This window comes from Chiloscyllium plagiosum, chromosome 36 (assembly GCF_004010195.1).
Source record: "Chiloscyllium plagiosum isolate BGI_BamShark_2017 chromosome 36, ASM401019v2, whole genome shotgun sequence".
Taxonomy (NCBI): Eukaryota; Metazoa; Chordata; class Chondrichthyes; order Orectolobiformes; family Hemiscylliidae; genus Chiloscyllium; species Chiloscyllium plagiosum.
In genome coordinates this window covers 19355937-19371591 of record NC_057745.1, presented here as the reverse complement: position 1 = coordinate 19371591, position 15655 = coordinate 19355937, and the positions used below count along the sequence as shown (strand labels likewise).

The following is a 15655-nucleotide window of genomic DNA, read 5'->3' as shown; positions in this document are numbered from 1 at the left end:
ATTACTAAAATATAGAAAAACATTGTTTTTTTTTAGATGTTCTCTCCTCCCGTTAATAGTGGAAAAAACGGACCAACCACACTGGCAAGCAGTCAATTTGGTGGTTCAGGTAAGGCTAAAATATGATCTCAAGTGCTGCAGTATGTATATTTTCTCATGGTTTTATTAACATAGGTTATTTTGTCTAATTTTATGCAGAGATTTAGGATTTTAATTCTGATTTTTGTACAGTTAGTGTAGAAAAATTCTAAATCCTGAAAAGTGTTAATTTTCTCATCAGAATGTTGTTGTGTCAGCAATTGTTTGGGATGACTAAGATATGTTAAACTCCTTATGTGTACAGGTTGGATATTAATTGGGAGGTTTGAAGATGAATGCAGAGATTGTATGCAGTATTTACAACTGTAGTAAGCTCCATGTTTTGAAATAGAATTCTTTTTTATAAAGGAATGTTGTGGGCAATTAAGATAAAATTTGTTTTTCAGTTTGAATATTGAATTTTAGTTTTTAAGTCAGTGATATTTTATTGTAAAATTTGTTATTTTTAATCTGATCATTTTTGTTTAATCTAAAATGAATTTCTGAAAATTTGCAATTTTGTACTGAGATTGTCATTAATTTACAGCATTTTGTATTGTAACTTGAAGTTGAAACAGTTGACAGCAGTAATAATGGCTATAATTATGTTTTCTGCATTTGTTAACTTAGCATTTTCTACTGAGCAGTGATGCTATGCTGAGAAGAAACTGTATTGTGAACTTGCAGTTCATAATAAATCATTACAATTACTAATGTATTGTAGATCTAAAATTAATCACTTTAAATTAAGCCTGCTTTTCATGTTCGAAGGTTATATTGTATTCATGTCCTGGCTGTCAACTTTTATCAGATTGGAATCGTAACGCTACCTTTGGTACTGAGTTTGCATGAATGGAAAGTTGCATTCGTGTTCTAGGTCTGATTTGAAGTAATGGCTGGCTGTTAAGTATATTCAAGGCTGAGATAGACACATTTTTAGTCAATAAGGCTATAAGATAGGAAAGCGGGGTTGAAGTTAGTAATGATTTCATTGACGGATCAAATAATCTACTTCTGCTACTGTGTCATATGGACAATTTATGGTATACCCTTTGGCAGTTTTGTACATTAAATTCTGCATTAAGATATTTATGAACTGACATGGATTTATGTTTCGTTCAGTAGAATTTTCCACCTTAGTGACATTTTTCTGCACGTTATTTGAAGTTAATCGAAAATACTAATTGTATGCCTGTTTGGTAGTTAGGGACTTGCAAATAGCTTTGCCAGACTTACGAATTTATTAGTTTCTTGACTGAAGGCTTTTGACGGAATAATTTTATTCCTGTATGTAGTAATGTTACTGCTTGCTCAGATACGTATTCTTGTTTTAACTAACCTTAAATGGACTACTGGTTTTACGATTTCTTATTTAAAGGACTATTGAGACTTTATTCTTTGAATAATCATAGAATCTCCACAGTGTGGAAACAGGCCCTTTGGCCCAACAAGTCCACACTGACCCTCCGAAGAGTAATCCACCCAGACCCATTCACCTACCCTATTACTTGACACTTACTCCTAATTAATACACCTAACCAAATTGGATTGTGGGAGGAAACCCATGCACATGTGGGGAGAATGTCAGTGTGGAGTTTGCGCAGTCACGCAATGGAACTTGTAATTTATAAATTTGTCAGTTAAACCTGGAATCATGTTCATGTTTTAACCCTTTGGTTTACATGTCACAGCCTATCCGGGTTCCAGTGTCAATTAAACCTTGAACACTAATCTTTACAAAGAACAGTACAGCACAGGAACAGGCCCTTTGGCCCAACAAGACTGTGCTGTCCCATGATGCCTTTCTAATTAAAAAATTTATTGCCTCTACATTGTTCATATCCCTCTATTCCCTGCCTATTTGTATATCTGTCAAGATGCCTTTTTAAACATTGCTATTGTATCTCTCATAGCAGTCTCCTCTACAGCATGTTCCAGGCACTTACCTCCCTCTGCTCTTGCATCTCCTTTAAACTTACCCGCTTTCCCCTTAAACTCATATCCCCATATAGTTGACATTTCTATCCGGTGAAAAAGACTGACGATCCATTCTATCAGTGTCTCATAATTTTGTAAACTTCTATCATGTTGCTCCTTATCTTTCATTCAAGTGAAAACAAACAAACAAAGTTTGTGCAGTCTCTTCTTGTAGGTAATTTTCAAAGCAGGCAACATTCTGGTCAACCATTTCTGAAGCCTGTCTCCAAAGCCTCTACGTAGATAAGGTGGGGGAGTTCAAAACGACTGAGCGTATTTATAAAGTGAGAGGAGAAAGATTTAAAAGGGACCTGAGGGGCAACGTTTTCCACACATAGGGTGGAACTGCCAGAGGGAGTGGTGGATGTAGGTACAAATATAACATGTAAAAGACATTTGGACAGGTATATGAATAGCAAAGGTTTAAAAGCATATGGCCCAAACACAGGCCAGTGGGACTAGTTTATTTTCGGAAGCATGGATGAGTTGGACCAAAGATTGTTTCCAGGCTGTGTGACTGAATGACACTATGACATTCTTCTGATAGTGTGGTATTGCAAATGTGTCCTAACAAACTTGTGTACAGCTGCAACATGACTTGCCAGCTTTCATACTGTGTGGTCTGCCTGATGAAAGCAAGCTGCGGTATGCCTTCTTGACCATCTTATTTACTTGTGTTATCACGTTTTGAGGGAACTGTGGATCTGTACACCCAGATCCCTCTGTACGTTGATGTGATTAAGGGTTCTGCCAGTTACTTCTTGCGTTAGCTCTCCCAAAGTGCATCATCTAATTTGTCTGAATTAAACTCCACATGCTATTTCTCCATCCAAATCTCTAGTCTGTCTATATGCTGCTGTATCCTCTGGCAATCCTCCTCACTATCAGCAGCTCTCTCCATCTTTCTCATCCTCAAACTTACTAATCAGACCACCCGCGTTCTCCTCAATCATATAGATAGATAATATATCCTTCAATATAAAGTTGAAATTCAAAGATTTAAAAATAATAGACTTTGGAATACAAGGGACAATTATTTATTGCAGTTACTATTTAAACTTGAACTTGACTTTACTCATGTATGATCTCTAACCTTGATTAGTTATTGTTTTACATCTGTGTAGCCTTTTCACAAACCATGATGACAATGCTGAATTAATCTGTTTGAGACCTACGATAATGTTTGTTGATTGTTTAAATAGAAACTTGCCATCTTGCAGATTTCCTTTGTGATCTGAGTATTTATCTCTTGGCTTGCATAAGTTGCACTGTTACCCCAGTAACATTGCACAGGAATTTATATAGAATCTGTCAATTTTGAATGTCCAAAGACTGCACATCACATCAGATTTTATATGTTGGTTGAATTTAGTCTTTTTATAGAAATTAGTTCTCCATCTGTTGTGGTCCATGTTGGGGTACTGGTTGCAAACATAGGGCTAGGAAAAAGGTTCGCCTTTAACAGGGTGAGGGTTGAGGCATCAAATTGAAGTGCAGAATCTCGGCTGGTAATTTTTGAATGATTATCTGATATGCATTAAGGATGGAGGAGTGGTACTGTTAATCAAGGATATCATTGCTGTAATTGTATAAATGACTTTTATTCAGGATGTGGAATTGTTTTGAATGGTGATGAAGAATGGTAGAGTAAATTATGAAAGTGAGGGGTCTACAGGCCTCCTCAGACCAGCCACAGTGTGACAAAACATACAAAAATATTAGCTGTTTATTAGAGGGATGACACAAATTATCAGTGATTTTAATCAAAACAGTAACTGGAGAAATTTAGTAGGTAATGGTCTATTGGATGATAGTTTATAGAATCTTTTCGAGAAAATTTATGGAGCAGTCTGCTCTTGAAACAACCAGAGGGCTGGTTCTTCTAGATATTGTGAAGTGTGATAAAAGATTACTTAATAGCCTCATCGTATAGCCATTTCTCAGTAGCAGTGACCATAATATGATTGAATTTTGTGTCTGGTTTTGAAAGGGTGAAGAGTTGAGCAAAGAGTATTATTTTAAACTTGAGTAAGGGCACCTCTGTGGACGTGAAAGCTGAAATAGCTGAAGTGAAGCCAGAGGGTAGAGTAAAAGGGCAGTAGTGGCAAGTGTTTAAGTGAACATCTTGGAATTTTCCTTTATAGTTGATATACTTGATATTCTAAGTTGTGGATGCACTATGTGGTTTATGAAATTTCAGGAAAGTATAAGTTGAAGACCCTTTATCAGAAATGCTCAGGGCCAGCTGTTTTCTGGAATTTGGAATTTTTCGGTTTTCAGAATGTGATGTTTAATGGTGAAATTTTTAAAAATCTTATCGGAGGAGCAGACTTCTAACTAAGAACTTGCTTGGCCAGACACTCCTCATATTGCTTCTGAGTGACACACATCGAGTGGGTGTCGACTTGGGTTAACTGTTTGCTCGCCTGCAGAAGGGCTTATGCCCGAAACATCGATTCTCCTGCTCCTCGGATGCAGCCTGGCCTGCTGTGTTTTTCCAGCACCACATTTTTCAACTCTGGTACTCCAGCATCTACAGTCCTCACTTTCTCCTGCTCGCCAAACAACCTTGTTAATGAGAAAAAAACTTCACAAACAAACTTCAGACTTCAGAGCTTTTCGGTTTTTGGATGTTCAGATAAAGGATCTTCTACCTGTATAAAACTTGAGGAAAAAAGTTTTAAATTGTGCTGAGCTTAGTAGTGGATCAGATGATTGGAGAGAATATAAAGAACAGCAGGTAATGATTAGAAAATTAACTGGAGAACAGAGTTACAGTGTATGGGGAAGCAACCAACAAATAAGAGGAGGCGTTGGCTTAGTAGTATTATCATGAGACTATTAATCCAGTGACCCAGGTATTGTCCTGAGCACCTGGTTTCAAGTACTGCCATAGCAGATGGTGGAATTTAAATTCATATATTAAAAAAAAAGAGAGATTTAAAAGTCTAATGATGACCATGAAACCATTTCCAGTTGTTGGATAAACCCATCTGGTTCATTCATTTTTAGGGAAGGATATCTGCTGACCTGGTCTACATGTGACTCCAGACTCTTAACAATGCGGTTTACTCTGAACTACCCTCTGCGCAATTAAAGATGGGCAATAAATAGTGGCTTGGTGAGCAATGGCCACTCCCTGTGAATGAATAAAGAAAATATGAAAAGGGATAGTGTTTCTACAGATATTGAGAAAAGAGAGCAGAACAAGTGTTGATCCTTGAGTGGGTGAGAGTGGAAGGTTTATTGATGCTCAAAGTCATTGGCAGGTGAAATGAAAGATTTTGCTTCTGTCCTCATGATAGAGCATACAAACACATTGCAATCAGAAGATAAAATGGTGGGAGGAACTTGAAATTAACCTCACAGGGTATGAGAAGATTGAAGCTGTGAGCTGACAAGTTCTTGGGTACTGATGAAGTTCATCTGAGGGTCTTGATGAGGTGACTTATGAGGTGGTGGAACTGTTGATAAACTTACATATATGCTAGATTTTGGAAAGGTTAGTTGGACTGGAATATAGACAACATAACTCCTCCATTTGAAAAGACAGTCAGAAGGCAGGAAGCTATAGACCCGTTACCTTGATGTTATCTTGGTGGAGGTGTCATCATGGAGATTATATCTAGGTATGTTGAAAAACTCAAAATTGCTCAGGAAGAGTTACTATGGATTTGTGAAAGCGAAATAATCTTTCAAAGAAATCCAATAAAATTTGTTAAAGAGTAGCATACACCATGGATAAAGAAGAGTCTCTAAATATACTGGACTTGGATTTCCAGAATGTATTTGACAAGGTGCCATTTCAAGAAGGACAGTGGAGAGTACTAGGAGCTCATGCTGTTGGGAGTAACATACCAGCATTGGTAGAAGATTGTTTGGATGATGGCAGCGAGTATGCATAAATCTTTGTTATTCTGATTGGTTAGATGTAATGAATAGCGTCCTGCCGGAGTGTATGCCAGACTTCAGCTTTTTTCAATTGACATCAATGACTAGGATGAGAGCAATAAAGGCATGATAGCTAAGTTTTCAGATGGCACCAAAATCGGTAAGATAGTACATTGTCGAACAGGCATTAGAATGTTGCAGATTGTGTATGGGCAAATACCTGGCACATGGACTATAATGTGGGAGAAGTGAAGTTTTTCATGTTGCAAGGAAGAATAATAAAAGTTTCCCTTAAATTACAAATTACTGCAGAATTTGGAGATATAGAAGGATTTAGGTGTTCTAGTCCATAATATTAGTAAGCAGGTGCAGCATGTATTTAAGAAGGCTAACGTGATGCTGTCCTTCATGTTAAGACCATAAGATATATGAGCAGAATTAGACCATTTGGCCCATTGAGTCTGCTCTCCCATTTGATCGTGGCTGATAAGTTTTTCAACCCCATTCTCCCTGTAACCCTTGATCTCCTTACAAATGAAGAACCTGTCTATCTCCGTCTTAAAGATACTCTGACTCCACTATCTTCTGTGGTAGAGAGTTTCACAGATTCAGCAGTCTCTTGCTGAAGAAACTAATCTTCATCTCAGTTCTCGAGGGTCATCCCTTCGTTTTGAGGCTGTGCCCTCAGGTCCTAGTCTCTCAGAAAACTGTAAGTTAAAATCAGATGTCCCCTCTTTCTAAACTCCATTGAGTACCGGTGTCGACTCTTCAACTGCTCATATGACAAGTCCTTCATTCTTGGGATCGTTTTTGTGAATTTCCTCTGGAAGCCCTCCAAGCCAGCTCAGGTGCTGGAGCTAAAACAGCATTTGATATTCCAAATACATCTGACCAGAACCTTATCCAGTTCAGTAGTACATCCCTGTTCTTGTATTCTAGCCATCTCAAAATAAATGCAAGCATTGCATTTGCCTTCTTAACTGTAAGCTGAACTTGCAAGCTAACCAAAGGAGAATGTTGAACCAGGATTCCTAAGTTCCTTTGTGCCTCAGATTTACAAAGTTTTTTTCCCCCATTATTAAAAAAATAGTCTGCGTCTCTGCTCTTCCGACCAGAGTTCATAGCCTCACAGCTTCCCACATTGTATTCCATCTGCTACCTTCATTGCTTAGAATTTTGAATTGAGGAGTTAGGATGTCATGTTGAAGTTGCTTGGGATGTTGGTGAGGCCTCTTCTGGAGTACTATGTCCAGTACGGGCCATCATCTTATAGTAAAGATATTATTAAATTGGACAGGGTTTAGAAACTATTTGCCAGGATGTTGCTGGTTTGAGTTACAAGGAGGTGCTGAATAGACTGGGACCTTTTTCCATTGAAGCATAGGAGGTTAATGGGTGACCTTTGGAGGTTTATAAAATCATGAGCGGTACAGATAAAGTTCAAGGTTTGTATAAAGATTTGTAGTTTGTGTGCTGGTTGTCGTACTTGTGGGTATGTTCGCCGAGCTGGGAAGTTGCTTTGCAGACTTTGGTCCCCTATCCAGGTGATGCCTTCAGTGCTTTGAAGCCGCCTGCGACGCGCTTATGTAACTGGAACAAATAGATCTCCCACAAATCCAACCCAAACTCTGCATCAGGTAAATGGATGACACTGTCTTTATTGTTAAGAGATCAGAAATTGAGAACACACTCCATATTATCAACACCACACTCACAAGGATCAGATTTCCAAGAGAGGAGAAACCAACAATCAACTCCCATTCCTGGATATGATGGTAGAAAGAACACAACAGTGAATGCACCACAAAAGTGTACAGGAAAGCCACACACTCTGACCAGGTTTTGAACTACAACAGCAACCACTCGAACACACAAGCTGCATTAGGACCCTGTTCAAAAGGGCTACAACACACTGCAGCTCTCCTGACCTATGAAAAGAAGAGGAGCACCTCTACAGAGTATTTGCCAAGAACAGATATCCCTGTAACTTCATCCACAGATGCCTAACAACTAATGATGCAGCAAGGACGTGTCATGGCCAACTCACCAGCCACGCTACCTTACATAAAAGTCTCTGAACTGACCGCCAGACTTCTCTGACCACTGGGATTCATGACAGCCCATAAACCGACAGCCACGTTCGGACAATAACTCACCCTATACCTATCACGTTCAAGACCAATGCAGTTTACAAGATTCCATGCAAAGACTGCATAAAACACTGCAGGACAAACAGGCAGACAACTAGCAATCCATATCCATGAACACCAACCAGCCACTAAATGCCACGACCACCTGTCCCTAGTAGCCTCACACACTGATGACTAAGGCCACAAATTCGACTGGGACAACACAACGACCATAGAACAAACCAAACAGGACAGCCAGATAACTTCTAGAAGCATAGCACTCCTCCACTGACTCTATCAACAAGCGCATTACCCTCAATCCAATATACCGGTCACTACAACAAACTACCGGAACCGGCAACCGGAATCAACAGGAACCGCGTCAAATAAGTTAGAGAAGACAGTACAGCAGCACTTCACAGGAGGCTCCAAAGCACTGAGGTAGGGAACAAAGCGTCTGCAAATCAACTTCAATTGGGCAGGTGTCTTTTCCTTAGGGTGGGGGAATTTCACTTGGGGGGCATTTTTTAAGGTGAGAGAAAACATTGTTTAAAAAAAGTTGCCCCTTATGTCTTTTTAAAATTGGTTTTGTTTGTGTGTGTGTGGAATGAGCGTCCAGAGGAAGTAGTGGATGTCGGTACAGTTGCAGTGTTCAAAAAGCATTTGGATAAATAGACCATAAGACATAGAAGCAGAAATTAGGCCATTCAGTCCTTTGAGTCTGTTCTGCCATTTAATCATAGTTGATAAGTTGCTCAATCGCATTCTCCTGCTTTCTCCCCGTAACTCTTAATCCCCTTCGCAATCAAGAACCCTATCTATCTCTGTCTTACATATACTGATTGATCTGGTATCCACAGCCTTCTGTGGCAGTGAATTCCATAGATTCACCACTCTCTGGCTGAATTGGTTTCTCCATATCTCTGTTCTAAAAGGTCTTCTCTTCACTCTAAATCTGTGCCCTCAGGGTCCTAGTTTCTCCTGCCAACAGAAATATCTTGCCAACATCTACTCTCTCCAGGCTCTTCAGTATTCTGTAAGTTTCAATTAGATCACCCCCGCTACCTCCCATCCTTCTAAACTCCATAGAGTATGAACCCAGAGTTCTCAAGCATTCCTCATGTTCAGCAGTTCATTCCTGGGACCATTCTCATGAACCTCCTCTGAACACGCTCTAGGGCCATTATATCCTTCCTGAGATATGGGGCCCAAAACTGCACACAATACTCCAAACATGATCTGACCAGAGCCTTTTGGAGCCACAGAAGTACATCGCTGCTTTTATTTTCAAATCCTCTCAAAGTAAATGTCATCATTGCATTTGCCTTCTTAACTACTGACTGAACCTGCAAGTTTACCTTCAGAGAATCCTGGACTCGAACTCCCAAGACTCTTTGCAATTCAGACTTCTGAATTTTCTCTCCACTTACAAAGTAATCCATGTCTCTCTTCTTCGTACCAAAGTGCATGACCTCACACTTTTTCCCGTTTTGTATTCCATCTGCCACTTCCTTGCCCACTCTATTAACCTATCCAAATCCTTCTGCAGCCTCCCTGCCTCTTCAGTGCTACTGGTCCCTCTACCTATCTTTGTATCATCTGCAAACGTAGCCAGAATTCCCTCAGTTCCATCATGTTTCCAGAACGACCTCAGTTATCCGAACATCAATTATCCGAGTTTTGGATAATCCGAACAAGATCGTTATCCAATGTCTGAACAATCAGTTATCCAAGCAAAATACTCCCTTTCTTCTTGTTTGGATAATCAAGGTTGTTCTTAAAGTGAAAAGTTGTGGTCCCAACGCTGAGCCACTTGTCACCAGCTGCCACCCTGAGAAGTACCTTTTTATTGTCACACTGTTTTCTGACAGACAGCCAGGCGTTTATCAGCAGCCTCCTGTGCAGCACCTTGTCAAAGGTCTCGTGAAGTCCGGGTAACTAACATTCTTTGGCTCTCTTTGGTCTAACAAGCAAGTTACTTCCTCAATGATTACTAGCAGATTTGTAAGGCTTGTACTCCCCTTGATGAAAACATGCTGAATCTGCCCTATTTTACCATACACTTCCAAGTATTCAGAAGTCTCATCTTTCACAACGGATTCCAAGATCTTACCTATGACCGAGGTTAGGCTAATTGGTCTGCAATTTTCCATCTTATCCCTTATTCCTTTTTTAAACAGGAGTCTCAAGTTAGTGATTTTCCAGTTCTCTGGGACTTTGCCTGATTCTAATGATGCCTGAAAGATTACCATTAATGCCTCCACTATCTCTTCATTTTATCTCCCTTAGAACTCTGGGTTGTGGTTCACCTGGCCCAGGTGATTTATCTTATCTTCAGGGCATTCAGTTTTTGAAGCATCTTCTCCTTGGTGATGGCAACTATATACTCAGTTGTGCCCCCTCACTCATCTCTCCTGCATCATTTTCCAAGGCCCAAAGTCCACCTTTGCCTCTCTTGCCCTTTGTTTATATCTAAAGGAGCTCTTACAGTCTTCCTTTATATTACTGGCGAGCTTACCATTATATTTAATGTTCTCCCTCCTTATTTCTTTTTTTGTTGCCATCTGGTCTTTGAAAACTTTCCAATCCTCTGATTTCCCACTGTCTTTCAACACATTATATGCTTTTCCTTTTGCTTTTATGCTATCCATGATTTCCGTAGTCAGCCATGGTTGCCTCAAGTTGCTCTCTGTTCAGCTCCTCTCCTGAAGTGTTTAGAGGTGTTGGTTCCTTTTCTTGAGATTCTTTCTTTATGCAACTGCAGTATACCAACTTTTGTGAACAGCCAAAATTTATTGATTAAGTACAAGTTTTTTGGAGGGACCCTTAACACTCTTTGCAGGGCTTGTGGAGCCGTGTCAAGAGACCTCTCTGAACAAAGGGACCAGTTTTTCCTTTATACACGATTTTACATCACAGTCAGTTATGCCCACAAGACAACCCTCAGCCATTTTCCCCCATAGTCATGTGCCACTCAAGTCACAATGTAATGTGGATCATTCCTTCATGGTAAGGTTTTGTGTAAATCATTCTTTTTAACAGCAGGGTGTGGGCAGAATTTTAACTGCAGTGTTCTTATTGATTCCAACTGCAAGACAGAGAAACATACCACCCTGCCCCCCTGGGGCATCTAATTTCTTTAAGGTCAGCAGAGCAAATTAATGTCTTAACATCTCAGAGCGATATGGGCCAAGTGTAGGCAGGTGGGACCAGCTTAGTTTAGGACTATGGTTGGCATGTATAGGTGGATTGAAGGGAAAGTTTCTGTGCTGTGCTGACTTCTTTGACCACTCTCCAAGCCTGTCCAAGTCCTTCAGCCTTCCTGCCTCCTCACCACTACTTGTCCCTCCATGTATTTTTGAGTCATCTGCAAACTTAGGAATTAGTTCCTTCATCAAGATCGCTAATGTATAATATGAATTGCATAAGTAAAGTAACGAGGAATTGAAATTAAAGAAAGGGAAATATGCTCCATTTATATGGGGCATTGGTGAAACAACCTTGAATACTGTGTAGTTGGTCCCCTTATTTAAGGAAGGATGTTAATGCATTGGAGGCAGTTCAGAGTAGGTTTACTAGATTGATACCTAGCGCAAATGAGTTGTCTTCTGACAAAATTTGCACTGACTGGGCTTGTTTTCACTGGATTTTAGACAATTGAGGGATGCCTTGAATCAAGTGTACAAAATGCTGCATGATCTTGAAAAGGTAGATGTGGAAAAGATGTTCTGTCTTGTGGCTGTTTGTAGAACATGGGGACTCAGTTTAAAAATTAGTTGTTGCCCCCTTAGGAAAGTGATAAAAATCTTTTTTTCCTCTTGATAGTTGTCCGACTTGGATATTCTCTGCTTTGGGTGGTGGAGGTGAGGTTATTGTGTATTTTCAAGGTAACGATAGATAGCTTCTTGAATAAGGGAATCCAAAGTTATCGGGAGTATGCGAGAATGTGGAATTGGAAATGCAAACTGATTAACCTTAATCTTATTGAATGATGGAGCAGGCTTGAAGGGCTGAGTGGCCTGCATCTGTCTCTTATATGTTTGATCAGATCTGAAAACATCTCTATTCTCCATAGCGTAAGGCAGTAGTTTAAAGTGCCTGTGCTGTAAAGACGATAATTGTTCCAAGTGTTGTTCTTCATGTCCTAAAACCACTCGACATTGTCTGATTTGATAACCAGGATCATCTAATCATACAGTTCAACTGACAGGAATGTTTCAATCTGAGAATGAATGTTCCTGCTGGATGAAAATAATATTGGTAAATATGAATTTGCCATTTGGTCCATTGAGGAATATTCATTTAATTGTCACAACTGTATTGATATTGCTGATTTTTGTTTTGCCCCTATCTTTTCATACTTTGAAATTTAATTTAAATTTGGACTTCGATCAAAAGGTCTAGGGATTTTTGCTAACTTTCTGACAGGCACTGTTGCCTTGTTTAGTATTGATAAGTGTGCTTTCTCTTCTTGATGCAGTGAATTGCCATGTTGACATCATGTTGTCTTTTTAAAAGGTAACTTTAAAAGATCAAGCACTTTCTTCACAACAATGTATGTTTCTTTTTGTTTAATCCAATAGTAGCTTGCCAAATAACCATTTTGGTTATTAAATTAAAAATTATCCTGGAAGATTGGGCCGGACTGTCTGTTTACAGCTTTGACTTGAGATCAGTGGTCAAGATGTTCCCTCCAAGCTGCACAGGGTACGCACAGTTCAACAAATGCCTTTAAGATATTATGTATGCAAAATAATTTCAAGGGCCTGTGCAGTTAAACAAATTGCCAGCATCCTCCAGAAATAATTAGGTGGTGTATCAGCTTGACTCAGTTGATAGCATCCTTACCTTGAATCAAGTTTTCAGTTTGATTATCACTCCAGAGCTCAGCCATGTGGTGCAGGCTAAAATTTAAATTGGAAATATACCACTTTGGGCCTTAATTTACAGTAAGATCCAATGTGGCTGTTGATCATGTGGTGGTATTTTTAAACAAAAGCACAAGCATGCCTTTCTGTCCAACGAGTTGTTTGTGCTGGTATTTCTGCTGCGCTGATGATGACTTGTCTCCCTTGCCTAATTCTTTTAATTCTATCAGGATTTAACTGGTCATTTTAATTTATTGTTTGTGGATCTTGGTGGTATGAAAATGTTTAAAAACATTCAGCACAAAATGTAAGTCATGAACCTGACAAGTAAATTGCATTATACATTTCAAAAACATGATAAATTTGTGCTTTTTAGCTTGATTTCTGGTACTGCGATCTAATACAGTCAGGTGTTTATGAAGTAACTATCAGAAATTCAAAAGTGTAACATCTGGAAAGATCGGTTTCTGGAACATATGAGGTAAAAGACTTTTTGTATGAATATAAATAAAACAAATCTGGAGATAATGTGCATGTCCAGATATTAACAGATATTAGCCAGTGAGCAGTTATAAAGCTTCTAAGTAAGCTATGGGGAAGCAAATAGAATGTGTCTCATTTTTAAGGTTCTGGCTTGACATGTACTAAAGGAAGTATTTAATGTAGAAATTTGGAAAATCTGAAAATCCATGTTATAGGATTTTGTAGAATGAAGTTGCTGACTTGTAATTGATTGAAACACTTAAACAATACCATAATAAGGATCTTGCTGCAAACTTGATTTGAAGACATTTAGATTCATCATAAACAAATGTGACTCAATTATCTAAATCTGCATTCTTTCCATTAATGCCCAAATCTTAATTTTATTGATTGTGGGTCCCGCTCTGTACCAATTTATGCAGTTTGGAATGAATGCTTGATTATTCTCAGGAAAATAATTTTCTTGAACTTGTAAACTTGCACAATCGTAGTTTTGTGTGTTCAAAATTTAGCGGACATGCAAAAATATGCCTTGACCTTGAAGAAATCTGATGTCCACATAGGCAAGCTGAACTTCAATTTTGAGAAGATTTGTAGCTCAGGTTGAGGTTCTGGATGGAGGTTTGCTCGCTGAGCTGGAAGGTTCATCTTCAGATGTTTTGTCACTCTATTAGGGTGACGAAACATCTGGAAATGAACCTTCCAGCTCAGCAAGCAAACCTACATCCTGAACTTCAATATTGGCCATTGCTGGTTTTTGATGAACAGTTTTGAGGTAAGTGTGTGTTGATGCTGTTCTGTTTTGTTTTCTCAACCTCTTGTGTAGTAGAATAATCTTTGGCTTGGTAACCGCTTTGGAGCTCCATTGACGGGCCTATAGGGCAAGATGGAGGATGAGTGGGAGAGTAGTTGATAAAAACAATAGGCAAGCCTGAAAATTGTCAGTACATTTTGCTCTGCTTGTCAAGAGTTGGCAACATCAATGTTGTGTAAAATCTGCAATGTACATGTGTATAAAATATAGATTTGCAGGGCTAACCACCACCTGTAGATTTGATACAATCTAACACTATTCAACTATTCAACTATTCAACTAATGGATGATGACTGACTCAGTCCAACAATCTACTGCAGTATTGTTGAGGTGGGGCAAGAGTGTTGTATTGCACTACAGTTCTGTATTCAGTTAACACTTCAGGTTGCTTAAAGTTCTCCTGGTTGAAGAAAGACTTATTGGCTGAAGGAGTTGATCTGCTAGTGGAGAATAAAAATACTGTCTCAGCAGTTGATCACACCACAATCATTGAAAGGATGGTCCAGAGCTGCTGGATATGGAACCTTAGCACTTCAAAAGTGAGTAATATTTTCGATTTGAACCTAATCCAGTCTTGAGCTGCTTTCGATGTATAAATGTGCACTGGGATCACTGGGTAGCAATTCAAATGTTGGAGCCTTCTCTTGTAGCATAGCACCAATGTGGTGTTGAGCAACAAAATTTGTGACTGTCTATAAAGCTGTTTGCTGATGTCAGTGGAAAAGTTGAGTGTAGAGCGAAATGGTGAGGTACAGTGGATTGCAAACAGAGGTGGTACTGGGGATAAAGACTTAGTCGTGAAGTGGGAGATGGCACGGGGCAGGGTGACACTAAGCACACAGACACACAAGATGGCCACTGAGCCATAAGTTGGCCACTTGACACACAACATGGCCACCAGACCACAATATGGAGAGAGACAGCAGAGCCAACACAGACACTGTCTGGGACCGCCAGAATGCTGGCACAATGCACTCACAACCAAGTTGATTAGTTGGAGGATGGAGGAGAGAATACACATGAGTAGCATATACTATGTACTGAAGTGTCTGAGTCCAGCCAAAACCTTTGATAGAAGTGCTAACAGTTTGTTATGGACTCAATATAAAGTGCTAATAGCAGGAGCTGCAGTAATAGTCCTTCTCAGGAAGAGCGAATAGCGCTCATTACTACAGCGCAGACATTGAAACCGGCAGTGTCTGCACTGAAACTGACAAAGACTGCAATGAAATTAACAAAGGCTGCGCTTGAAGTGACAGTGACTGCACTGAAATGATCAACTATTCTACAATGTTTACAATAAACAAACTGTTACAGAGACAAGAATCTTGTCACTGACCTAATAAAATTACAAAATGTATAAAAGTATCTTGATGTGCTCCGGGTTGAGAGAACACTTGCAGCTGACCACTGTG

The 15655-nt window shown here is 39.4% G+C and overlaps 1 protein-coding gene across 7 annotated transcripts in view; it reads left to right on the top strand.

The window, feature by feature from the left end:
- The window catches only part of tcf12 (transcription factor 12), a 330257-nt gene that overhangs the window by 1947 nt on the left and 312655 nt on the right, over nucleotides 1–15655 (top strand). For all 7 annotated transcript variants that reach the window (XM_043677463.1, XM_043677468.1, XM_043677462.1 and 4 more), the window contains exon 3: nucleotides 37–109. In XM_043677463.1, coding sequence (XP_043533398.1) covers nucleotides 37–109 — 73 coding nt within the window. The remainder of the gene's footprint in view (nucleotides 1–36; nucleotides 110–15655) is intronic.